This window comes from Thunnus albacares, chromosome 14, assembly GCF_914725855.1.
Source record: "Thunnus albacares chromosome 14, fThuAlb1.1, whole genome shotgun sequence".
NCBI classification, from domain to species: Eukaryota; Metazoa; Chordata; class Actinopteri; order Scombriformes; family Scombridae; genus Thunnus; species Thunnus albacares.
Window position 1 is genome coordinate 7,592,961 of NC_058119.1, and position 27,571 is coordinate 7,620,531.

The 27,571-nt window shown below is 38.2% G+C and overlaps 1 protein-coding gene across 4 annotated transcripts; it reads right to left on the reverse strand.

Moving 5' to 3' along the window:
• Positions 1 to 3,715: 3,715 nt before the first annotated feature.
• fam204a (family with sequence similarity 204 member A) lies at positions 3,716 to 23,803 on the reverse strand. 4 transcript variants are annotated; one of them, XM_044373821.1, is made up of 7 exons: positions 22,878 to 23,803; positions 22,551 to 22,635; positions 22,006 to 22,036; positions 21,708 to 21,810; positions 19,958 to 20,047; positions 5,627 to 5,736; positions 3,716 to 5,421 (listed from the first exon to the last, which is right to left on the reverse strand). In XM_044373821.1, exons 1-7 carry the CDS (start codon positions 23,100 to 23,102, stop codon positions 5,370 to 5,372), a joined length of 696 nt encoding a protein of 231 aa, XP_044229756.1. In that variant the 5' UTR covers positions 23,103 to 23,803; the 3' UTR covers positions 3,716 to 5,369. The 4 variants fall into 4 exon arrangements, with proteins under 4 accessions (XP_044229756.1, XP_044229755.1, XP_044229754.1 ...); XM_044373820.1 differs by having other exon boundaries at positions 21,708 to 21,813; XM_044373819.1 differs by having other exon boundaries at positions 22,542 to 22,635.
• Between the last annotated feature and the right edge of the window lie 3,768 nt (positions 23,804 to 27,571).

Here is a 27,571-nt window from a genome sequence, read left to right on the forward strand (position 1 = left end):
AGCAGTTTTTTCCCCCAGTTTGGTATTTAGCTTCTCAAACTCAGACCAATAAAACCATTAACAGCTTGATAGTCTTGTGAAATTGCTTTTCTTTCTTATGTTAAGCTTCTCAGGTTCTCTACAAGTCATTCTTTTGACCGCTGTTACAATTAAGACTTCCTTGCTAAGAATAAATTCATTAAATGAAGCCTCTCACATGACAAAAACTCTATAAAACTACAACTTTACTTCCTACATTCTTCACTCTGTTACAATTAAATCTAATAAGTCATGACTTAGACTAGTCTTTAAAAAAAAAAACAAGTTGTTGCTGTCATGGCCGAGCAGTTTTATCTAAAGTAAACTCAGAGGACCGAGCCTGAGATAAGAGAGCACCACATCACCCGTGGCGTTAATGATCGTCCGCTGTTACAACACAAAGACAGTCAAGTAGCAGATAGAGCACAGAAATAATTTAAGCAGTGCTAAGTGGTCTATTGTCATTCAAATGATAAATTATGCTTGGCAGAGGTTTTAGAGTCACTTTTACAAAGCGTTGCTATTGTTTGTGCGGAGACAAGGTTTTAAGGAGTCAGAATGGAGGGAATTACTTGAGAGAGTTTGGAGTTCCTTGGGGTTTGGACACAAATTGGTTCCCTGCTCATCGGGCCTGCCCTGACTGTCAGACAAGCCTTCAACATGGCAACACTGGTGCTTACAAAGGACTGTATTGCTCAAAACGACAGTGAAGATCTGGAGTCAACATGGCAGCATCAGTGTTAAAACTACAGTAGAAGTTGGTGGAGAGATGTTTGGATGTTGTTACAGAGGCTTTTAATTCAACGTACCTTACTACTGCACTGTCTTGTTGCAAGTTAACTACAGAATTACCAGTATTAATTGATCAATAACAAGTCTGGGGCAGTTTCTTCCCCACCTCTAATCAAGCCAGCGTTTGTAATTAGCTGCTCTACAGTAGGTGAGTGTTCTTCATATAGGAACGCAGCAATAAATTACCACACAAGCCAGACTTACTGAGGTCTTTCCTGGGACAAATCAAGGTAATGTTAATTACGCCATTAAAGTCATTTGCTCAGTGTAAATCCCCCCCGGCTGCTCTAGATCACGCTGTGTCCATTCTTAAGATACAAAAGGATTTCATGTCCGAGAGTGTGGAAATAAAACCAGGTCACTGTAAGCTGTACAGTAAAGTTCATACACAACAACAAAAGGAGAGGTCTTAACTTAGACGTACATTGTTAAATTGCTGTAACACAGGAGATACAATATAAAAAGTACAATAAATAGCTTTAATATTGTGATATATCTCCATGTGTTGCACAAGTTAACCTGGTTGATATTAATTCAGTGGTCTCCTGGTGTTTGTCCTCTTTCTTCAGGTACTTGGCACTGCTTAAGATGTCATTACCTCTGTTGGGACTGTTAAATGGTTCCATAAAGAAAAATGAAATATTCATTAACTTGGTTAATAATTCATTCAGATAAAATTCAATATGTGGTTTGCAGAGTGAAGATGAATGCATAATGAGTGCATGCTCAGCATATTTGTGCTTGAATGTTTTTATTTCACGATAGCAAAATGGAAGAAATTAATTGAAAGTTAATTTTCATTTTTTTGTTCTATAAGTTATGCTAAATGATAAAATAGATGCTTTCCAAGCAGTTTCTCACTAAGAAACAATTAAGAGGGCGTATAAGTAACCCACATACTACACTATGGTTTTTAATTATAGAAGAAGTGCATTTAAACAGTCTTTATCAAATTGTAAATGTTGTGAGCTTGACCTAATTCACACAGTTTGAGGAAACTGTGTAAAACACTTTGTACTTTGCTTCCCTAAAATTGGAACCATAACCTCTGCTTATCATGTGTCAAAAGCCTGCAGAATGAAACAGTAAATTCATAATTTCATATGAAGTTTTGCCACAACCGAAAATATTCTGTTGCTGTTCCAGATGTCACATCAAAAGTCTCCTGACGCTCATGTCCAGAAACTGTAAGTGTGTACATGTTGCTTCAGTTACTATCAGAGTGGTAAAGTGTTCCCACACCGCCACACTGCAGTGTAAACACTGCTCATCCAAACACTGTCAAACTAATTTCCTCACACCACAGAGGTTCATTTTGGCTTTCAGATGAATCAATTCTTCCTCTAATTATCAATTGTGACACCCATAATCACTGGAAGACTGTTGCGCTGAATAAATGGCATGTCTTTTGTCTTATAATTCTGTGCATCTTGACAAACATGACCCATTAAACAACCCTGTGGCCTTTTTCAAGAGCGATGATTACACTAATTAAAGCTGCAAAACATTTGAGAGGGCTGCAGACGTGCCAGAATTAAACAGGTCATTAAATTAGCCAAGGAATGTGTCAACATCCCCACTGCCTGTCACTCTTACAATATGTCACTCTAGAATGAAAGACTCAAAAATACCTCGTGTACAAAGATGGGCTCATAATTTATTTGATATCACATGTGAAAACTAACTAACTATTTTAGGGCTTACTACCGTGGCCTTTAAGGGCAAAACAAAGTTGCTGGACGAATCACATTAACAAAATAGAAAACAACAAAAACAACATTTCACAGTTTGGAAATGATGTTGGTAATGAATCAACATTTTAAGATTTGGTGATTGGTTTTGTTGTCATGTTTTCTTAAAGGTTGTTGAGCTTCCTGTTCTGTAAATTAATTTTCTCTAATGTCTTTTCAATTTAGTTATGGTTTTTTTTTAATGTTTTCAGTGTTGTTGTGTTTTAATAAGTTGTTAATGTGTTTTCAAAAATGGTGATTTCTGTTTTGTTAATTTTCTCTGATTCTCAAGTGTTTTGGTGTTTGGTGTTTTAATGTGTTTCGTTCAGTTTTGCTGTATTTTGCACCTCAGGGCCACCGTACAGTAGTACTTCAATGGGAACAAGTGAAATTTCTAATGTGAAAATGAGAATTCCCCTTAAAAATCTACTGTACCCTAAAGAAGGTAAAACATTTTATATTTTTAACACTGATTGACTGATAGAGACCTTTATTTTTACAGGGAAAATGAGAGCTCACTCTTCTTGCAGGATTGTACAAATAACAAGAGTAACAAGTTGTAGTTACATGATAAACCACAACATTGCAGCTCAAATTTTATGAACTCCAATGAAAATTTGAACAAAACATAAACAAACGTGTGAGCTACACCCTGCATTAGGTGTGAGATGTAGCCTCTTTATCAGCTGCATCTCAGCGATCTCTCCTTCGAGTTAATCCTCCTCTAGCTGGTGATAGGAGCAGGTGATAGCGCTGATGTCTTGTTACCAGCAACATATGTTCCCTTTCATACAACAGCAGCTTTCCAACCATTTAATGGGATTGTTGTTGTTGTTTTTTTCCCTCTTTACCCTGGCTCCACACAACAAACACTTTTCCTAGAAGTGGTTCGACATGTGCCCAAGGAATTTGTCTCCGCGTTTCACAACAAATCAGCCTAGGTCAGGGGGCTAAGATTGGCCTCCAGTAACAGACTATTGAAAACAGCTCCTCAACATGACGAGAGGGGAAAGTGGATTTTCCAGCTTAAAAGCAGAATCATCTCTGCTCAAGGCATTATCCTGTGTTCAAAGAGATTAATAAAGTGAGATGCTATTGATACGGCGCCGCGCTGCTCTTGGATCAGTGCTGGTCATGTTCACTGACAACCACTAGTTTTTTTTTTTAAAAAAGCCTTTTACAAATGGAAAACACATTCACAGATGCTGTTTTGTAACATTGTAATCCAAGAGCAGGTCAAATTAAATATTACCTTCCTGAAAAGCTTTTGTTTCAGAGAGGTAAAGTTGTTTAGTTTATTATAAAATATGCCACAATCACCTGCATCCAGTCATCCCCTACAAATGAAACAAACTATTTCGTTGTTCTGGAGGACTTCTCCAGAACTTTCCAAGGCCCCAAAATTCAGCTTCCTTTTGTTCTGTTAATGAAGCATCTCTGATGTTTCCTCACTCCGCAGTCAAGATATATTTTTCATAGCAGTCATCAAAGTGAAGAAATCCCATGTTGTACTTTGATGTGCTTAACACAGTTTTAACTCGCGTCTCATTACAGAGATAATTAATAGTTTAATTAGCACAAATTCTCACCAACTGACAGCTTCTCAGACACACAGTCCTGATTAACTTGAATGTAAAACGATACAAAAATCTTTATTTGCTCAATCCGCCATGTGCATATCTAGCTGTCTTCAGCTGAGGTGTTTTTATATCATCATTTAATTGACTACAAACTTTTATTGCTGATGTTTTGTTAATTTCTCTTCATACTGATTCAGCCTACGCAGCAAAGCGATGAGAATACTCCGCCTCACCAGGGGACAAAGTGCCCAAATATGTGCAATGCAAACAACTTAGGTGGATTAATTTTAATTCTCATTACCTTGAAGCAAAGCAATCATTTTCCATGGTTGGGTAAAAAAATATATATAAGCAAGCATTATGAATAAAAGTAATCATTGTTCTTGGTGCTTTTTTGCATGCTGTTTGCAATTAACACTTCCTGGAATCTGAATGAGCATTTCAGAAGTGTGCGTGTAGCTGCAGAGGCAAACGCTGCAGATCAAAAAAGATCAAAGTAACAGCGAGAGCAATCTGCGCTTTTAGACGAGTTTACAGATGCTGAAGAGTGCTCATCACACAATGAGCGGCGAGTGTAGGCTTCGAGAAACAGCGCGTGCCTCTTGTTCGAGCTGAGAAACAATAGCATGTCTCCCAGCATGGGTGAGGGCCAACAGCAAAGCCTCTGTTTCATGTCTCACACTCCTCCTCCTCCTCCTGTTCGCTTAACTTCCAGTTTACGACTGCTCACAACAGTTTACAGCAGCCAAATTTCATTTTCTACCCACAAATCCTATCGCACATTATCCTGTACATTGCATTAGGGGCCTAATCTTTCCTTTCTCTTCCTCGGCAGAAGAAAGGAGCGCCTTCATGATTAACCCACTTTACAGCAATAAATAAACGCATCATCCAGTAATGTACACCAGATTTAATTTGAAGGGGAAAAAAGGCCAGAATGCTCAGATCACTGAAATGTAATGAAAAATAACACAATGCAGACTCCAATGGGCGCCTTAGGAATTAATTTGAATGCTCCATAATTTTTTCTCTCTCTTGTGCTCTCTGCATGGGGTTTTTTTCCTCAGCCAACTGTGTGACTTTTTCCCCCTCACACACTCTGCTGGTGTGAAGTCTTCAAAATATACAAACAGAATAAAACGAAACAGGATCAGTCCGCCATAAAAAAAAAAAACACAAGTTTTATCGAATTAACTTAAAAAAAAATGTTAAAAAAAATCACAGTCTTTCTCCTTTTCCTCCACGTTTGTCACATGAAGCCCATGTTGCTTTTGGTTTCCCATCGTTTTTTCGCCTCAAACCTGCAACACAGAGAAACATTGAATTATTGAACCCGTTACAAATACACTGAAACTGGCAACTTTAGTCTCTGCATGAGTAATGATTCAAAGTCCAGCTAAGGCAGGCTTCAGCAGCTCTATCTTAACTGCACTTGGAACCAGACAAAGTGCCACACATGGCAGATGTGATGGTAAACATAAGCATGAGGACAGAGAGACGTCGTACCCCCAGGCTATTTGCCTCTTCCTTTTCTGCACTGCCCTCAAAGCTTCCTCTTCCTGTTTGCGTTGCACAAAGTCACGGCAATCAGCGGCTTGAGCGATTTTCACAGCCAGCTATTTAGAGGCAGACAGAGGAGAGGCCCATTAGAGAATGGAAATCAGTCTGTGGCAAGAAGAGCTTTCTGACTGATGTGTCAGGGTGGCTTCTCGTCAGTGTCTCTGCCGCCTGTGCTGCAGCACATAAAGGCTGTAATATCCTCAAATTTAGCAACTTTTACAAGACATTAGGACTAGTAATCAGGTATAATATACATATGTCAGAGAAAGTAAAGGAAAAAGACAAATGGATCATAAACAGTGTCATTTTTACAACAGCAGAGAAACATATATTACATACATAAATATAAATAAGTTAAATATAATGCAGCATGAAGAACCAGCAGCACAAAAACTCTGTTGTAAATGTATTGTGAAAATATGAATAAATGACCCAGCAGGTCTATAACAGGTGTTTTGAAGAGTAATATCAGGAAATGTCACATGTGTACTGAACATATGAAAAAAATATTTCAGAAGTTAAGTTTGTTAACTGCTGGTTCTTTTTGCTCTCCACCTGTATCTGCAGTAAAAAACAATCCCACCTGACACCTGGTGGTTATCATATGAATTTATTTGGATGTACAGATGATGAAAATGTTATAGTTCTTCTTATGTCAAAATCAGGTGTACTGTGTCTGAAATGGACACTGAAGCTCAATAATTAGTTGATTAATCACTTAGCTGATCAACAGAAAATGTATTTCGACAATCATTTAATGGCTTAAGTAATCTTATAAGGAAAAGTAGCAGAAATTAACAGATTCCAGCTTTTTAAATGTGAATATTTTCTGGTATTAGTCTTCTATGATAGTAAATTGAATATATTTGGGTTTTGGACTGTTGGTCTGTCAAAACAAGCTATTTGAAGACGTCATCTAGGGATCAGGGAAAATGTGAGTATTTTTCATTATTTTAGAAATCAAACGACTAATCAAGAAAATAATTGGCAGATGAATCGATTGATTGCAACCCTAGAGGTCATTCTGTTTTCTCTCCTGCCTCTTGTGTTTTTCTCTAAAAATACAACCTTCCATGTGGTTGTTGTAGATTATAAACAATAACTTGGAGGGTTTTATTTTTAGAGAAATAATCTGCAACACCCAAAATACTGGAAATATCTCTAGACCAATAACCAGCGAAAAATACAAGAGATAGTGTCGAATATTAGCAACATACATATCATAAAAATGTTACTGGTGAATGTGTATGCGAGTGTATGTTTGTGTGTGTGTGTGCGCATTTTGTGTGGGGGGTGAATTGCCCCATAGCTCCATACATTACAGGAGTGTTGTTTTATTCAAATTATTCTAATCTATTTTGCCTTTTGTTTGAGGTGTTTTAAGAGGAAGTCATATTTGAAGCTCCTGGCTTATAGTCTCCCCTGCACATTGTTTCATTTGATTGCTTCTTTTTTCTTGTTTAATGTGCAAATGAAATAACTTAAAAAAAAAAAAAAAAAAACGTTCAGCATTTTGCCATTTTTCCTCCCATCTCAAAAAACGTTGCAATGGCATTTTTCACTCATCACGAGTGTAAAAGAGACTTTTCTGTTTGGAATACTGCAGGCAGTCCCTGAAATCAGAAGTGAAGAGAATGACCGTGACTGCAAGAGGCAAACATTCAAATCCCAGGGAAGACATGTGTGTATTGTGAAGCAGAATAATCCCAATAACCCCAGTCACACAGAAGCACAGGAAACAAAGGGAAAAATCCTGCCTCCTCTGTCACTCCTGAGATAGGTTTATTATTCAAGCAAAGGCGAACTTTGATAAACAACTTGGAACAATTTCACCAAACCTTTGGGTAATTCTCTGTAATATTCAGAGTACAATCAGAGGGGAAGAAGTCTTAAGGTAATGAAGAAATGTGCCACCACTGCGCCACTTGAAAAAAAAAAAGACCTGCTAGAAAAAAAAAAAATGTTTCAATTATAATTAAGTGGGATAAACTTTATTAGAAAGACTGAAACTAAAATATCTCCTAATGCATGCTGGGATTAAGCAGGTCAGAGCGAGCAGGCAGGAAAAATTAAACTCTAAAGGCTTTTTATCACCATATTTCAGGAACCAAGGGTGTAAAATGTTCTAATTTGGGATACATTAAAAGCCATAAAGGTCTTTCAAAAAGATTAATGGTACTTTGCTTGGATTTAAGATAAGGGCTTCGGCTGGCTGCAAGTACTGGGCTCCGGCTGGGCCCTCAAGGCATTCATCTATACAGTCACTGGAAGATTTGTGAAAGCGTCTGCATAACCTGAAGCGTACATGCTATGACAGTTCTCCAGTTCTTTGCCATTTTTATAGGTTTTAAATTCCTCAAATAATGTCTTCTAGTCTTAAAGAGAGTTAGAACGGGTGATTGCTTTTACATTTGCAGTAGATCAGCGAGCAGATAATACCACACCAGGGCTTTCCCTGCTCCTTGATGGAGTGGTGTAGGTGCTAAATGCTTCTGAGTGGCTCCGATGCATGCCGAGATTATAAAGCAGACGTTTATTAAATTGTTGACAAATCCGAGAACAGCTCTGTGTTTGCAGAAAATAAAGTCGTTGGCTAAGATGCCTCATTCAGGGAGCAAATCAAATGAAACTGCATGATGCTAAATGGGTTCATTTGGAGATTTACAGTCAGAGATTTTTCTTTTTTCCCAACACGAGGATTACCCACATTAACCTGCTCTTCTGTGGAGGCATTTGAAATGCAAAAGGTCTTGAAAACACGCCTTCCCAAACATTCCCAAAACCAAAATTAAAACCCACTTCCATGCCCCTCATTTCCACCTCTTTTAAATTCAGAACATAGCCTTTACTACATTTAAAGCATTGAAGGTCTTTCATTTTTTTCATTTTTTTATCAGTTTAGTCTACAATCCCTGATTGTCTTTACTGGGGCTCAACATTAATGTCAACCAAGTTACCTAGGAGACAGAACAGATCAAAGAGACAAAAAAAACCCTCAAATGTCTGATTAATCAAGCCTGCAAACAGCTTATTTCTTTTAGCCTGCATGCAAGTATGAAAATGAGATTCCGAGAGCAGTACATTGTGCAGATTTGTTCATTCTTATCTGAACAAAGCCAGCGGCAGCTTATTTCATGGATCACTGGCACTGTCAGCGCTGTGGCGCCGAGCAGGTGACGGCTCCTCTTTCTGTGGCGAGAACAAAATTAGCAAAAAGTCGGCACAAATTAGCCTCTCATATTTTCAGTAATATGACATTATTTTTCATTTACTTTTTTGATCCACTTTTCAGGATCCCCCCCCCCCCCACCCTCCCCCCTCCCTTTGCGTGCGTCTTAGTGCCAAATCCTTTCACATCAGAGGCTGGTGAAAAATAAGAATGAGAGTACAAAGCTGGAATAAAGGCAGGAAACCTCCTGCATTCTTTGTTTATGTGGCTCCTAAAAGGCGATTCTTCCCACTACACCACATATTAACGTACAATTAAGTGTCCATCACAGCCATGTTTCTGTGCCTTGTTTCTCTCTCTTGTGTGGCCTGTGCACAGCCCTGTTAAAAATAAGGTTTATTCAGAGGATTAATACTCTGACCTTTGGAAGATTTGAAGGCAAAAAAATTCATCGTGCACAATGCTGGCACTGCAGCAGCAGCAGCTTAAGGCCACTAGGAGGGTTAAGTCAATAGTACCGTTTTCTGTTCATTCATGTTTGGGTCGTCATGGAGATTCAAGTGGAGACCCAAACATGGGGCCTCAATACGATTTAAAAAAAAACCCAACATAGCTACTGAGAATTACACACAACAAACCAAGTCTATCTTAATAACAGTTTCACGCTCTGTCTTTTCTGTTGCATCATTTCTCAGGTGTTTGATGAATGAAAGAAGCGTTAGGAAGTCTTTATGAGCAGAGCAGGGTTGACAAAAACACTGTCGCAATTAAATGGCAAGTGCAATAGACAATAGCTGAATGGAAGATGAGAAAAATGCATCTCCGTGTGGATAAAGTGTTAAAGCTCCTATTAACAATATGAAATAAATGATGGCTTTAAGGAAGAAATGGCCTTAAACCCATTCATAAATTTCCTATCCAGGAAGCCTCTTCCAATTAAAACGTGTGAGAGGTGGATTAACAAGGGCTATATGGCTTTGCCTCGCTAAATCACCTCCCCGAGCTGCTCTGCTGCATTTGACGTGTAAACGATTAATGACCAGCCTAATTCCCTTATCACACTACCTTAATGCCTAAATAATGTGGCCTTAGTCAACTTTGGAAAGCAGGGCTATATAAGAAAGGAATGAATATCAGATTAGCCAGCTCGTGTGTTATTTCAGCATAATTTCTTCAGACTGAGGCGGAGGAGCGAGAAAAATGTGTTTCTGGCTGCAAAGCCTCAGTGTTGCAGCAACACTGGGAAGGTCAAAAGATCAGGAGATCAATCAATACCACCCATATCGCCTTAAAAAGGAAGTGATACAACGTTTCATTCAGCTAGTCCATTCTGAAATCTCAAATGTAAAGTAATAGACTGAAGTAAACACACAGACATAAGACAACAGATGTGACAGTGATTCACAACATCACCTGCTGTGAACATACAGACCTCAAGGGGTTACAAACTCTGATTAATTGTTTATCAGAATAGTTGCTGATTAATTTTCTGTTGATTGCAGTTATGGAGGAAGTATTCAGATCCTTTCTTTTAGTAAAAGTAGCAAAGCCACACTGTAAAAATACTCCATTACATGTAACAGTCCTGCATTAATTGTGTTACTTAAGTATTATTAGAAAAAATATACTTAGTATCAAAAGTAAAGTACTCAATGCACAAAAATGGCCCCTTTGACTGTTATATGTTAATCATTAGATTAGTCATCCTGATGCAAGCCAGTTTTGAACTGTTTTACAAAGTGTTACAACTAATGATTATTTTTTATTATTGATTAACCTTGTTCAACCAATAGTCCAAATCCAAGAATTATCCAGTTTACCTTGATTTAAGACAAGGAAAACAGCAAAGCCTCACATTTGAAAAGCTGGAACCATGAAATGTTTGGTATTTCTGCATTAAAAAGGATTTAAACAATTAATCAGTTAACAAAATAGTTGCTGATTCATTTTCTGTTGATCTGTTTTACTTACATGCCACCACGGGACGACCGACTGATAACCAGACTAATCATAGCAGCTCTGCTTGTGACTTTGTTTGTCATTTATATCTCAGATGACAGTTTCAATACTAAATTCATTAACAGCAAAATCGCTGTTAAACAATATGTAATGTGAAGGTATAAACAAGTACAATATGTCATTATTTCCATGACAATGCTAAGTCCAAATATACAACGTGCACCTTCCACGCTTGTACATCCTCAAACTGTTCCCTCGAAAGTTTATCAGTCTTTCATGGGGCAGCCTCGTAAGAGCTTTTCGTAATCTTGCCACCACTTTGACAAACAGAATTACATGGCAAGCAAAAAGAGAGCCACTCCAGGGAGGGCACAGTAGAACAGCAATGTCTCCATTTCTCTTCTAGTAATCTGATGCTAGATACACATGACATGTCATCTTTAGGGAGTAGACAAAAAAAAAATCTCCGAAAGTTCGCCTGCTTTGTGCACATTCCATTATCTCGCCTCTTCTGAGTAGGGTAGGCTTATTAGCCAGCTTTGAACCCACACTTACAATAATATGACATCAACAGTTTTATAAGCTAATTAGAAAAAACAGTTTAATTAATGAGTGACTGGCAATAAAATGGCAATCATGAAAAAAGAAACCGAGGGTGCTAAGCTTCCACTACCACCAATTAAGGCCTAATTACAAACAAATTATATATGTGTTTTGCTGTGGGCTTTAATTTAAAAAAAATGGCTTTAATTAAAAGAGAAAACATGCTAATTAATTAAACAGCACACAAATCTACATTGAAAAGTATGCTTTGTCTATCAAGTAATTAATGAAATACAATAATCCCAAATGAGATTCCCAGGCATTTGATAAAAGCTTAGTACCCATTTCAAAATCCATTTCAAAATTAATGGGCGAAAATTTAATGTGAGTCATCCAGAGATACAATAAAAGTTCATTCAGTGATAAATTGCTTATGCTGAAGGAAAAATGAACAAAGAGGAGAGTTTCCCTGAACTCTTTGCGCGGTGGCCTGGGGGGCTTGCAGGGGAGACGGAGTCAGCCTCGTACTCTGATGTGGGGCGGAGGAAGTCAAAATCTGATAAGGCCCACTTTCCACAAAAGCGCTGCTCATTAATTTTTTGATTACAAACACGGGCATGGCAGGGAGAAGGTGGCGAGAAGAAAAAAGGTGTTAAATAACATAAATATCATGAAACACTCTTAGTTCAGCTCTTTGTTTCGACTAAGCCACCATGTCTCCTCCGACAAAATGCCACGCCACCTTCGTTTCACAGCATTTAAGCGAGGGCTTTCCGAAGGGTAGATTTCAAGGACAGTGGGGCTTTTCCTTTCAGCTGCTGCTTCCACTGAAATCTGAGATGGAACATAATGAGGGATATTATACCCGTCCCCATGTTCAAACGCTACAAAAACCATAAATGGCTCTGGCTAATACATATTCATGTTCTTAATAACTGTATATGGAGTGATCTAAATATTAGAAGGGAGCAATTTAGACTGATCAGGTTAATTATACTCAATACTTTGAACCGTGTCTAAAGAAAGACCCACCACCCAAAGGCCATCAAGAGAGCAGGAAGCCACTGGTCCAATGGGACTTCAAAAAGCAGGAACAGTCCAGTTAACTGTGACACAAATTTTCTGCAGCCACCAAAAGGGTGTCAAGCAATCAATTAAGAATCTAATACAACACAGGCACTAAAAGACCAGTAACTGTATGCACTATTCAACATCAACAGGACATGATTCCATCCTGTAAGACAACATTTACAGTACCAATCGTTTGACATCTTTCATTGAAAAATGGCAGATGCAATGGGGTCAGAGAGAAACTGGAAATACTGCCTTGTGGTTGTATGCCTCCGCCAACTAGTCAAGTTGCAGTGTACATCATGTCTGTCAAGACCCATATAATATTTGTAGTGAAGATGTAAAAGGAATCCAATAAAAGTTATTAAGTGCATTTTCCTTGTATATGTTTACATGTTTGGCCAATAAAGCTGATTCTGATAATACACAAAGTGGTCGCCATGACAGTAGACGATGCTTCAGATATGGATGTTACTGCAGAGAAGCTACGAATTCTAAAACATAGATGCTTCACACACATCTTCAACCTGGCGGCACAGAAGATCTAAACAATCACCACAGTTTCAAGGTGGGCACCAAGATTAGTGTCACTAATTCAGTGTCTGACCAAATGTGAAATATGGTCACAATCTCCCCTTCTCTCTGCGTATGAATTCTTGAGTTATGGCCAAAAACGTGTTTTGTGAAGTAACAGTGACCTTGACCTTTGACTACCAAATTCTAAACAGTTCATCCTTGGGTCCGAGAGGATGTTTGTGCCAAATTTGAAGAAATTCCCTCAAGGTGTTCCTGAGATATCAAGTTCACAGGAATGGGACAGACAGGATAGACAGTTAGACAGCCCAAAAACATAACGTCTCCGGCCACAGCTGTCACCGGCAAAAGAAAACACTAAAAAGTGCTACTGCCAGTTAAACTCTTTCTCTCTGACAGAGCAACAGCAGGTTACTAGCAGATTTTAGGTCATGGTGGACGCCGTGGGCTAGCAGGATATTCATCTAGCTTTGGTATAAATTTGTAGTCATCTCAATTTTAGCTTTCAGCATCTATGCAGACTCAGAGGATTGTGGGATGTTAACTACTGTAATCACAGAGTTCAAAAGTGCATGGAGAAGACGTGAACAGTCTCTTCAGAACAATAGTGAATCTCCTGGGCTAGATATCAAAGGTCAACATAAACAGTAAACACTCCAAACTGTTCAAAATCAGGTAAGTCTGAGATATTCTCATCTTTCATAGTGCTTCAAAATATTGAACTAAATAGATTAAAAAGAAAAATATTGCAATATAAGGTATGTTCTTCTTTGTATGTGGTGTCATTTGCAGTCCCACATCTTTCCTTCTCGTTCGAGAGAGGCCAGCAGCCATGCAACATACTTTTTATTTTTCATATTTCTCAGCTCCTCATAAAATGGACTTAACACCCCCTATTGTGACAGACAGAAGATAGTTCCTGTTTTGAAGTGGTAATGCCACTCTAATAGCTGTGATGAGTAATATGGGGGAACTGTAAGCTCTAACATGGTGTGACGGTCTTTTGTCGTGAAATATACTCACTTACTCTATATAAAGTACAGCTCCTCGCTGTTTCAAAAGACCTCAGTTGCTCTGTTTTATAAAGAGAAAAAAAGAGCGAGGGAGTAATTATTTGTTGTAAGGATGATGTTGAATGAAATACTATAACAAGAGGGTGGATTAGTGTGACAAAGAAAGTACTGTAATGTAGCTAAGTGTAAAGTCGACAAAGCAGGTTTTGCCTTTCTGAGCTGATATTTATCATCTTTATTTAGGGTACAGTGCTGAGAAAAGACAACAATACGAATTTTCTCTAAAAATGGCATACAAATGATCATTATATGTTGTGATGTAGTGCTACATTTCTATTGTTAATGTAGTACGAATTTAGAGTTTGCCCTTGTTGTGCTGAATAATAGAATCAGGTTCAATATGGACAATGAGTTATATACATTCATGGTTCTAATCGACCTTCAAAAGGCATTTAATCATTCAGTTTTATGCAATAAACTGGAGGTTACTGGGTGTGACACCTTAGTGGTTAGTTGGTTTACATCATACCAAAGTAATCCTACTCACTATATAGATTTTAATTGCACCTTACCAGATCTGGGGTGGTCACATATGGCATTCCACAGGGATCTGTCTTAGGACTCTCTCTAATGTAAATGATATGATATCTACAGTTGATTGTGGATAACATATGAGTAAAGAAATTACAAAATTGAGTACATTGCTCGTGGACAATAGATTTTCACTACTTTAGGGCATGACTGAAACTATTTTATTGACCTCAAATTGGAAACTTGCTCAGATCAGATTTCTTAATGTCACCTGCAATGGAGTCACAATAAAAGGCCACAGCATATTAACCAACTTAGGTGGGTTACTTGCTCAAAATGTGAATAAGAAAAGAAATAAGAAAGAAATGTTACCTACAATACGATACAATTACACTATGCTGTGATTGCTATTACCATGGTCTATCTAAGCAAGGACAGGCCCAATCGCAGATTGAATAAAATATGATACATTACATATTTGATCACAATAAAATAACCCATTTAAGTATTAGATATTGTAATTCACTAAAGTTGTTATCAGTGCTAACAGGGTTCAGTATTTAGCAGCAAGTGCCATGTGTAAATGCCTAAATGTCCAAGAACCAAGATATTTACAAGTGTTTGAACAACCCGCACAAGTATAATACTATGCAAAGTCAAAATTCATACATATGGTTCTTTTGAATCTAAATCCTTTCATCGTGTGGGGGCAAAAAAAATGGAACAGTTTACCAGATAATGTGAGATACTCAGAATCTATTCCAGTTTTTAAAAGCAGGTGTAGAAAGTTTTCAATTAAGGAAATTGAAAAAAGAGAATTTGTGATTTATTTATTAAATATGGGTAAATTTATTGGTATTTTATTAAAATCTACAAATTGTATAATGAGTAATATTGTATGTACTATAATTATATCTGCATGTCACAACTTTCACACAAGTCTGCACAGGCACAGCAGTCTTTGTCGTGATTTGGGTCAGACCAAGACCATTATGGAAACAAGTTACATTAACCTTTAGTGTTTTTGTCCTGAGTTACGCTTCAATTTTATATATACCACCTTTTTTGTGTTACAGTATATACTATTTATGGTTTGTTACATTGTATGCTTTGTGTTTCTGCATGTCCAGGTCCTATGTTGGATTGAATATATGTCTTTTGTTGTAATTATGAATATAAGTGTGTTATGTGTAGGTTGTTTGTGACAGAATAAAATCAGACCAAACCAATCTAATTGTAATCAATACATTACAAATTTCCCTGTAGGTCACACTTCTCTTTAGATGACATAGGAAGTTCCATAGTGCTTTGTAGGTCTGATGCATTATCACCTTCCTGTGCTTGCTCATATAAGCAGGAATAGCTGCAAAATCAATCTGTCAAATATGAGCTGCTGGATGCTATCACGTCTCCTGACAAGGCTTTGGGCTGTTCATACTGTATGTGTCAGTCACTCAATGTTATGCTAATTACAGAATTAATTAGCCTATATGCAACTTGCAGCAGTTTAGAATAATGTGCAGTAATCAAAGGATGGAGACCCCGTCTTCTTAATTGGAGGACTTGTACCTTAATCTACTGAACTACTTGGAATACTTTAGAGGCAAGAAGCTTTTCCCATTATTTCATGTCTTCTAAAGCTTGTGAAAAGAAATCTAAACATGCTGAGAAGGATCAACAGACATCTTTATGAGAAAAGAAACTATGCTATCTGCACAGTTTAAAGGAATACGTTAGGGAGCTTTGTTTAAGCAATGTAGACATTAATAATACTTTGTTACCTAAAAAGGGGATGGGATTTCTTTGCTACATCTTCGGGGGCGTTAATACTTTCACTTAAAAACGAAGGATGTCTTCATGAATTCATCTAAAACAAAGACTTACAGCCTTGGGAAATATTTTAAAAGTGTAACGAGAATAAAAAACCTCAACCTGCAATATCCGAGCAGCGTGTTTCAGAAGTTTGACAGATGAAAGAGCACATATCTCAGAATTTGTAAGGAGCCTTCAAAACAGGTTTTTACCAAATTGTTTTAATGTTCAGATTAAAAAGAAGAAAGTAGAGCAAATGGAAATCATTAATTGATTTGAGGGAGCTCAAAACAAACATTTTCGTCTTATAAAAGGGGGGATACTGACAGCAAGCTTTCTATCTTCCTTCCCTTTGCTTTGAGGAGATAAGTGGGAAACCGTTAGATTGAGGATGAAAATACACAGAAATATTGTCATCCAACATGTACCAGCGTTTTCTTTACAAAACAATGCCTAGAGGGACAAACAGGCCTCTTTAGTTCTTCACAGCTGTCGGAATGCTTTTGCATTTTTTGAGAAGAAAACCTGTTCCTATTCTCTCAGTGAAAAGCTTGCCACAATCATGTCTTGGTGTTATGACCATAAACAAATTAAACATCTAAGCCATTCCGTACCAAATGAGCCACTCAATTATAACCCTGAAATTGATTCTGGCCACAGCGGGGATTATTGATCCTCTAAATGTTTGTCACAGTGCTGCTGTCAAAAGTGAACAGGAGTGCTGTAAACAAACACGTTGGTCTTAATGCTATCTGCATTACAGGCTGCATCGTTTAAGATATACCATAATCCTTTCTATCTGATTCAGAATCTGTCAAACATTTTGGCTTTTAGCACTTCTCTTCATGCTTTCCATGTAATCAGGACTTCCTTTATTTAGAAGTGAATGGTATAGAACTTTACGTCATCTAGGTTTTGGGGATTTCAAAATGGTCAATTCACTACTCCCATAAAATGAAGTTATCACTGCTAAACAATGAGCGCTGGATGCCAGACTGCTGTCACGTCCCATCACGGTTCTGGCAAGACGTGAGGCAGGTGCCAGGGAGGCGAGAACCTCGGCTCAGGCTAAAACCAATCCACCGGCGCTCTAAGAAGCTTTCTGAAAGTACAGCGCAGGTGCCACTCACAAGGGCTTTCATTTAACTCCCTCATATTTGACCACTCTGCTCGCAGTTAAGATGAGAATATGAAGGGCTCTGATGCCGCACACTAATGTCTATTACACACTGGAGATACCGGGGTCATGTATGTAATGCCAATCCAATGAATAGTACAACCGATTTTTTTCAGTTTTAAACACAGTTCTTTGTTTTTAGAGCCTACTTATTCATTAAAGAGGGTGAGATTTCCCAGGAAAAGATTTGCTGAGAGTTAGGGCTGCAACTAATGATAATTTCCATTATTGATTAATCTGTCTTTTCTTTCTTAATTAATTAATTAGTCATTTGGTCTTTAAAATGTCAGAAAATAATGAAATATGTCAATCACTGTTTCCCAAAGCCCAAGTGCAACTGAAAGTGTCTTCTTTTGTCCCGACCAACAGCCCACAACCCAAAGATATCACGTTTACAATCACAGAGGACTAAAAGACCAGAGAATATTCACATTTAAGAAGCTCAAAAAACAATTATGAGATTACTATAAAAATAGTTGTTGATTAATTTTGTCAATTGACTAATCAAATAATCAACTAATTGTTGTTAATAGAGCTAATCTAAACTCTACTGGTGTATAAAGACCTTTTTTTTCAAAAAGCAGGACTAAAATCTCCTGCAAACACACATTCCGTGACCCTGTTTATAGTCTGTGGTGTCAGTTCTTGCTGAACATCATCTTTTTGGTCTGAATTTCAGATAATCACAGATGTTTTTTCCTGTGATTTCTGATTCACTGCAGTTGCAAAGTGGTTGTGGAATTAAAATTAATTTTTCCCATAGACAATGTTACATGATTCATAGTTGGAACGCTTTTTAGGGATTAGAAGAGCACGAAACCATTACAGTTGAATCATAAGTGCAAAACAAACAACTTCTTCAGAAAATATATGGTTCTTTGACAAACGTCAAAGTGTAAGACTGTGATCATAAAAAACGTTAGATGAAAGAAGTTAACTGAAAGAAGATGACTCCCAAGGTGCATTTCAGTAAGAAACATCCAATCACAGAGCTTAAAATTCTGTTACGTGCGCCACTAAAAGCAGGCAGCTGTTAAAGATTATGGTGTTGAGAAAAATGATAATACAACTTGCTGCTTTATAGAGAGAAGAATAGTTCAATATTTTGGGAAATATGCTTATTCACTTCCAGGAAGTGAATTAGATAAGAATATTAATACCTCATTCATGTGTGTACACTAAATATAAAGCTAGAGTCAGCAGCCATTTAGCTTAGCTTAGCATAAAGACTGTAAACAAGGGGAAACAGCTAGCCTGACTCTGTCTAAAGAACTACAACCCCCTATCAAATGGTGAATTGTTGTTTTTACACTTTGGTTTTTGTGTGGAATTAATAAACATGATATAACATGTTAATTAGTAAGCTTTACATGAACTGCTAGACATATTATTTTACCTTCCTAAAGAGCCAGTCAAGCTGTTTCCAGGGAAGCTAAGCTAAGCTAACCAGGTGCTGGCTCTAGCTTCAAATGCACAGACATTAGAGTGATATTAGTTTTGTTATCTAACTCTGCCAGAGAGAGAAAATAGTATTTCTCAAAATAACAAACTATTGCTTTAAATTAATTCACTTTTAGATTCTCCTGTCGATTTTGCATGAATTGAATTGTTCACAACTGCAACAACAAAATGTATTGAATTCACTATAGGTCTGCTGCACACCTCTGACTGCTGGCTTCTTCAGACCTGCCTGATGCAAAAAAACACATAGCCATAACATAAACCTATAGGATCATTACATTATCCTGGAGACTCCTGTGTTTATATGTTGGGTAATATTGAGAATAACATGAAAAGAAAAATTTGAATAGGAATTCAGAGTGGGGAAATATACCTCCATAAACAGCTGCCCCGCCCACTTCGCAACTCTATTGCAATCCCAGACAAACGAGGAGCCTGCAGTATGTTACATGTTTGTGTTGCCGCTATTACAAAATGAAAAAGCTTATGGGATGCTGTGAGCAACATGCATCATGAAACAAAGAAGTTTAACTTTGATGCTCAAAGTACGGCAATTGCGCCAGTGGAGAAGTAACACCGCAGCTGTATGTCTTTTTAACACAATTATATGTGTGTGTGGGCTACATTTTATGCTAAATTAGTTTCAAACCACTTGATCCTTGATGCCTGCCAAGGCGGTTAGTTACAAAACTTCAGGCACTGCATTTAGGGACATGTACACTTCAAAGGTATGAAACTCTTACCTGGAGAATGATTTAACAGTTGGCTTGAAAGCAATGTACTCTTCATTAAAAAGCAGAGCCAAAAGTCCTTTAGACACTGCAGCACTTCAAAACTAAGGGGAGGGCTTTCCATTAACTCAATGGAAAAGGGCTGCAGGACTGAATGGTGGGTGTCTGCGTGTGTTTTTGTTCCTCTATGTCTTTGCAGCAGAAATGGCCACGGATCCATTAGCCTGATTTGTCACAGCAGGAACACCCCAAAGATCTCTTATCAGCACAACGTACCTCTCGAGTGGCGAGTCTGTCGCTCATCTCCTCCGCCTTTGCAATGTCCCCTTCAGCTATGGCCCTCTCTATGCTCTTTTCTAGGCCGGACTGCAGAAGAGGGAAAAAAAAAAAATCAGCTTCTTCTTTTTTTTTTTTTTTTTTTTTTTGGAAATAGGGGTAGAGAGAAAAAAAAATCAAAGAGTAACTTCAAAAGTCCCCAGGGCCTTATTTTTAATATGATTGCCATTACTACAAATATGTAGATTTCCCTTCACAAATGAAAACCTTTTTGATTGGATATTAGTGGGGAAATCTTAGAAATGCTACAGGAGATTACCAAACATAAATGTGACTCTTTAATTACACATTTCCATTACAGGCCTAAGCAGAGGGGGGTGTGCGGAGAGGCCCCCGGTTACTGATGGCAAGGCAGTTCTGCTGTGATGAGCCTATCTGAGGAAGCGCGGCACCAGATTTCTTCAGCCTCCGAAATTTCATGATGCTAAAAAAAATGCACTGGAAAGAGGCTGTAATTATGAACTGGTCTCCTCTGATGTATTGTTTGAGGACCTCAGCTGTAAAAGTACAAGGACAATACCATCAGGCTTAAAAATGCAGGATTAGTAAGTTTGCTAAAGGATGTGTTGTACATCCTAAAACTGTTTTTTCTCATAACTCTGGTTGCCCTGTCTTTATTTTTTCTTCATATAGTTTCATTATTCTGTATATATACTGAGTCTGACACTGATACAACCTGACTTGTGATCTCAATTATCTTCCATTGCATCTCATAAACAAAATTCAAACTGAGAGACCGTCATCCTTACTGCCATCAAATGTGTTTTGAGGTCACTGAAGAAAACGCTGTTAGCAGATAAAGTACTGACATCTCTGTGAAAGCCTTTTTCCTGAAGTGACTGTGTGCCAGAGTTGGCAGAATTAAAAGAAATATGATATATTAATTAGAAGGAACTGCATTTGAGGGATGAAGGACCCCTCATTATGTCGATCTGACAAGTTCTGTTTCATTCAGCTTGTTAATCATTTCTTTATCCTTTCATAGTTGCCCTTTTCAGAATGAGGCTAAAATCAGCAAAAATTCAATTTTATGCTGCTCTGAGAAAAAATTAAGCACAAAATACTCCAAAATAATCATTAAAAGGATTTCAAATTGAAATGAGAACAGTTTCCATTCACTGGGTCAGCTATAATGTTCATCAAGCTTGCAAATATTTTGCTTCATTGGCAATTTGCATGCTCTTGCATTAAAATATTCATTCATCTTTAAATGGAGAAATGTATTCAAATGAAAGAAAGTTTAGTTTTAATTTTTTCAATGAATTCCACAGAAGTAGGAGCACCTGCCCATTTGTTATCTCACCATTAATCTCAATGTTCTAGCTGCAATCACAGAGTCTGTATCAGGTGCTCTAACCCTCTATTCTTCTGTCAAGCTAAATTTTGGTTTTCATTAGGATTTGTACAACGGAAAAACCTGCATCTCACTTTAATCTCAACCACACAAGAAAGGAGAGTCCCCCTAATCTTATCACTAAATGTAGCTGAACATAATCCTTAATATTCTTCTCAGTGTCAGGCTGAGTTACCATAAGGATTCTTCTAATCCATATGTCATATCACATAAAACAATGAGAGGATACAGTGGCACGGAAACACAAGGGATGTGAAGGTGTTATTAACTGCTACGACAGACACAGTATTAAAACCTCAGCAGAGAAGTTGGAAGGCAGGCAGGAGTCTTTGTTACCTTCGGAGGAGGTTTAGAACACGCAGGGGGATGAAATCGATCATTTACACCAAAATACTGCTTAAGCCCATCCCAGGGCTTCTCCTGCTCCTCCTGATGCTGACTGCTGACAGAGAAAATGGGTTTTAATGTTCATTGCATGTGCACCAACACTGTTTTCAAGCAAACTATATTTATAACTTCAATAGACTGTCCGTCCTATTACTGGACTCAATGTTCACTGAATGTTGGCATTTTTCACAAACTGATTGAAGCAATTTTATTGTATAAACTGTAACTTCCTATAACATTTTGTTACCTTGTTTCTGCAGGTTCCTCACTGTCTGTTCCTGTTGAATGACATAAGAGACACAGTTAAAGGCTTATAGGATTCTTTGATAAAAAAAATTAGCATCAGCCAAACACAAGTATTCCACTATTACATGTGTGCAAATGGTATGCTCTAATATATAGTAAGAGGATGACCCAGGGTTCTGGTGTGGGTAAGGATGAGTATCATTTATCTTTGCTGTCTGTTTATCTAAAAGATTGATTAAAATACCTTTGTCCACTTAATTTTACACATACTAACACACGTACTACAATCTTTATGAATCAATATCAATGAAACACACAGTATCCAGCATTGAATTTCCACTGGACATGGTTTCCACGACCTCTGCTGTTAATGTCATCAAGAAAAATTAAAATATAATGATAACTCTCAGGAGGAATTATTTCACATAGCAAATGCTATTATATTCAGTTTGACAATTGTTTAGGTCATCATCTATAAACTAAAATGATCTAGAGACCATGTGTCAGGATCAGCTGTGATGAACCCTGCTGTATTACCAGTGACACCTTTCTTGTGTCTTCTTTTTCTTCTTCTTGGGACCTTCATTGTCTTCATCACCTCATCTTTCTTCTTCCGCAGATTGTGGAATTTCTTGAACACAAAACACAAACTGAATTTACAAGAGCACCACAACCTCTGATCTCCTACTGCTGTATATTTATTATGTGATGACACACACACACACACACACACAGTCATTAATGACATTTTGTTGGTGCAGTTTCATGCAGGGCTGGGGATCCAGCAGAAATGGTAAATAACAGGCAGCAGTAGCAGCAGTACACTACAGTAACTAGCCTGTAGCATCACAGGATGACTGCAAAACAACATACTTGCCACATTTCCTGGGATATACCAGGCAGGCTGCTTGTCGCGGATTCATAGTCTGCATCACTGACAGTGTAACTGGACTGTTCCTCCACCATTGAGCCAGTGTTTCCCCCGACAGAGCTCCACTTTTCAGCAGAGCTCTCACACTTTTCACCCTCTCTCTGCTCCTCGTCATCTGGACTGAGGTCATCTTCTGTTAAACCCTTAGGCAGGAGTCCACTATACATACCAAGTTTGACCGTTGCGATTAGGTTAAACGGCAATTATTCATTTAATAGGGGTGGGAGGGTGTGGGGGACGAACAGAAATTACGATATATTGGATATTTCGACAGCGGTCGGTCGCTGGCTGTAGCGGGTCTCATTTCCGGGTAAACACGATGACGTATGCAGTAGGAAGAGCAGCAATTGGCTGAGAGCCGGTGTTGTGTCGAAGTCTGCTCCCCCCTCAAATAATGTTCCCCTCCTGTTGGATTGGTGTTTTTCCGTAGCACCACCTCCGCGGTTGGCGTTAGGACTTAAGTTATGGTTATGGTTAGGCGTAGCAGAGATAACTGGTTAGGGATAAGGTTGGGTGTTGTTTAAGGTAAGGGGAAACATAGTTACGGGGTAACAGACTTCGACACAACACCGGTGGGCTTGAGCTCAACAACACCCAATCAAATTTGTACTTCCAACGGCTGAGCACGAGAAGGAGACAAAAGCTCTCATTGGTTGTTTTTTTTTTTTAGCAAGCGCAATAAATATTTTGCGTGTGATTTGATGTTTTAATTTCGAACAGAGGGGTTTCATGGTGTAAAGTTTCCTTTTTTAGTGACATTTTCAGCGAAGAATAGAGGTGTGGAACAAATTTAAGGAGTTATAGTCGTCTAAGCGAGTCTTTGCAGTGAAGTAAAGTCAAGAGTAGGCTGTTGTGGAGCATTTCTAATTGAGGTGAGCCAGGCTACTGACAGGTCCATGAATTACCAGGAATCATTCAAATGTTAACCTATATTTGTGTCATGTTCTCGGCGAGATAAGCTTCCTTCTATGACCAATGGTTCGCAATTTGCTCAGAGTGCTTTGGGTATTACATTATTATTAGAATGATTAGCATGCAAATCTTGTATAGCCCCTGGCACTGGCACAGGCACATCTAGCTACCCTTAAATTGCTCTTTCACACTCATTCCCATTAGGCTTTCTTTTGGTTGCATCTTATTGCAAAGCCAATAATATACATAAATTATAGCCTGTATTTTGTGTTCCATATGAATGTGGAATAAAGAGTGAGACCTATAACACCAGTGTATAGGTATAAAAAGGTTCAGGGCAGGCTCAGGTTGGCTGGACACTGCATGTGGAAAGGAAAGAACCTTCTGCATGAGGTCAAGTAAAACAGCAGTGTTGTATGGGCTGTGAACTGTGTGAAATTAATTGATACTGGTGACAATAAAACAATACTGTTTTTTTTGTTTTGTTTTTGATAACTGACTATTTGTATAAGTTACTATTCTTTTTCATTAAAAAAAGAGGCCCGACTTTTCAAATGTGGTTCACAAGCAGCAGTACACTGACTTGGCCTAAATAAGATAAAGATATTAAACTATTAGTCAATTTATCAATTAATCAACTGACAGAAAATTCATCAACAACAATTTTGATAATAGGTTAATCAAATGTCATGCATATTTTCTGTTTTTCTCTGTTTAAATCATTGTATCTGTTTTGGTTTTGACCTGTTGGTCAGACAAAACAAGCTATATGAAGACCATCTTTGGCTCTGAGAATTTGTGTTGGGCATTTCCCACAATAGACTAACCGGTTAATCAATTCATTAATAAAATCATTGACAAATTAATGGATAATGAAAATGATGAAAGAACAAATCTGACCAGACAATGGATGACAGCTTTTGACACTTGACTAAAAAGGTATTTAGGTTCAATAACCAGCTTGATTGTAGCCAAAATGTAAAATAAATAAACCTGGAGACCTTTCACTCTCCTTGACCTTCCTGTACCCTAAGATTAGAGATTGACTCGGTTCAGCTTTGCAAAACGCAGTGCATATTAAACTGTGCTGATAAGGCTTATGCTATATTGAATGTCATCTCGCACATGTAAAATATCAATCTCATCCTCTAAAATATGCAACCATTAACTGGTATCACTCACTCAGCATTATCGTGACTTTAATTACATGTGTGACAAGTTGATGAGCATGGCAGCGTCTGAAGGTAAATGAGAGTCACAAAGTCCTGTTAATACTAAACAATTTTGGCGTTACAGGTCTGAATCATTTCCTTATTGATTACTAGACTTTGTGTTCTATTTCACACTTGAATTAATGTCTCTCAGCTTTCCCACCATCCATCCATCCCTCTCCCTCTCTCTTTCTCTCTCTCTCTCTCTCTTTCTCTCTCTCTCCCTGGCATGTGCTCCAGTTCATTATTTCTGTCATTTCTTGGTAATTTGGAGTTGGCTGTTTAAAACTTAGAGCCTCTTATTAAGTTTTGGCCATGGTGGATAAGAGGCAGGACTGTAAGAGCACAGAGATAAACTAATCATCTTAAAACCCTAATTATTAGTATCTTACTGTGACAGACTGTTTTTGCGAGCCAGCCAAATTGAGCCTCAAATGAGGAAAGGCATATCTGTGGAAGTGGTAATAATTTTAAGTCATCTCGATCTGGCTTGGTGTGGCAGAATTCATTAGTGCAGATTAGCACTGTGTGTACAAAGTAAATGAGATATCTAATAGCAAACGTGGAGGTCCGGGGACTCTTAATTTCCTCCGCAATATGAGGGATGATGTTAAGAGGTGATTATATATATTTTAACATTCTGACTTCTGCTATGTAGATTTGTCTACTCCTTAACCCAGCGGTTTCACTAAACAGTTCACTAAACTGCTAACCTCTCACCTTCCTCTGGATTTCAGCTGCAGAAAGGTGAGGAGAATGAACCCCAAATCAGATTAAACTATGCTACTCTGATGCAGAGGCAAGCAGATTTTTTTTTTCCTCATAAGGATATGAGGGAAGTTAATTATGTGTGTAAGGAGAAGGTTGGGGAAAAAATAATAAGATTACAAAGAATAATTTGCTGATATAATTACACCAAAATTGGGTACACACAATCGTAAAATACATGTATTGCTTGACCTGGGTTAGCCAGTGAAATAAATCCTCCTTCTATAGCCTTTGTTAATTTGTTTTTATCATCTCCAAGTGGTGTTTGTGCAGGCAGTTCAATTTGCATGTGTAATTCCACTGTGCAAATTGACAACAAGTAGATAATTCGAGGAAATAGGCTGGTTGCAGGCCCCTGCTATCTTCCCAAGCCTATTCATTTTGAGGAACCGCTGAGGCATGAAACTCATACATCAACTATTTCCTGACAACGCTTAGGCTTATTGTCCCCTAAAATGTCATTACAGCCATTATTTATGAAGCTAATTCATTTATTAAACCATATTTACTCTGACAGAATTTGTCACATTCTATCCGTATCCCGAGCATTGCTTTTGAACAATGTCTTTCAATGAGTATGTGTGAACACGTACAGCCTAACAAAGTTTTGAATCGACCCTATTTGTCGCACATAATAGTTGGAATATTGCGAAAAAACGTCGGTAGCTCTCAGTTTTATTGACTTTATTCATGGAAACTTTTCATGGTTAAAGCCTGCACCTTTTGTAAGAGGGGTCCCCTGAAAATAGTTTGGTAATAACCGATGTCCTTTTTTGTGTGTGTTTTTGTCCCAACAGAGCTGAGTTAACAAGAACATAATCAGATGGGTTGCAGCTATTTTAGCAGCACTGATAAATCCTTCCTCTGACAGCCTCCTTCCCAAATGAGTGTGTATTAGTCACTTTTAACGCATTGCAGTCAGACATCTGCAGCTAAAGAGTTCTCACGTCGAGCCTCCTGGCCTGTTGCTGCTGACTTATGGATCTGTCAGTTTAGCGCAGCACACTTCATGACAGTGTGGAGAATTTGCAATTGTGAGCGATGAAGTAACACATAGGGGGGTCATAAATTTTAATGTTACATGTTCTCGCTGGATAATTCCGTCATACTATTCTCCTGCATCTCTTTCTTTGGACTTACCTGTCACCCAAAAGCACTTATCACAGCAGTCGCAATGAGCTGTGTTTGAACTGTTTTACAATATTGATTTGGATGCATGACATTTTAATTAATACTGGGTGTTAGCTGTCATATAGGCAGCCAGCCTCATTGGTTAGAATATGAAACAGGCGAGGTGGGGGCAGTGAAGATAAGACTAAAGCACTTAGTGTGAAAAGGCTGTAAAAAGGGATCAATGTGGAGGGAGAGAGACAGTCATGGGCTGAATTTAAGGTGGAAAAAACAGTAATATCTGTGCTCACTGTATTTCTGTCAAGGTCTATTCTCTGCCCGATAACACAAATCATGGAGACACAGCGTGCCTTCTGTCTTCCACAGGTTGCAGAATACATCATGTTATTGGGAGTCTGTGTTGCCAGCAGACCCAGAGAGAGGCCACGTGCTGAGAGACGACCAGGGGGGAAATTAGGTAACTTTGTAGCACTTCATTGAACAGCAATAAGCTTTTAGGGCTTAGCGAGCATAAACACATTAAACTGATGAGATTCATCAGCACTCTTGTGTCAAATCTATTGTGTCCACAGGCAGAGCTCAGCGGCAGCAAACTTCAGAGCAAGGGAAGGGTT

What these genes read in the sequence shown, in the direction of transcription:
- fam204a (XM_044373818.1), bottom strand. Translation starts at nt 23,102, where the DNA reads ATGTATAGTGGACTCCTGCCTAAGGGTTTAACAGAAGATGACCTCAGT. An exon ending in GTTCTAAACCTCCTCCGAAG is followed by an intron (nt 20,048 to 21,707) that starts GTAACAAAGACT and finishes CCTCTTCTGCAG; the next exon opens with TCCGGCCTAGAAAAGAGCAT. An exon ending in ACAGACTCGCCACTCGAGAG is followed by an intron (nt 5,737 to 19,957) that starts GTACGTTGTGCT and finishes GCCTCTAAATAG; the next exon opens with CTGGCTGTGAAAATCGCTCA.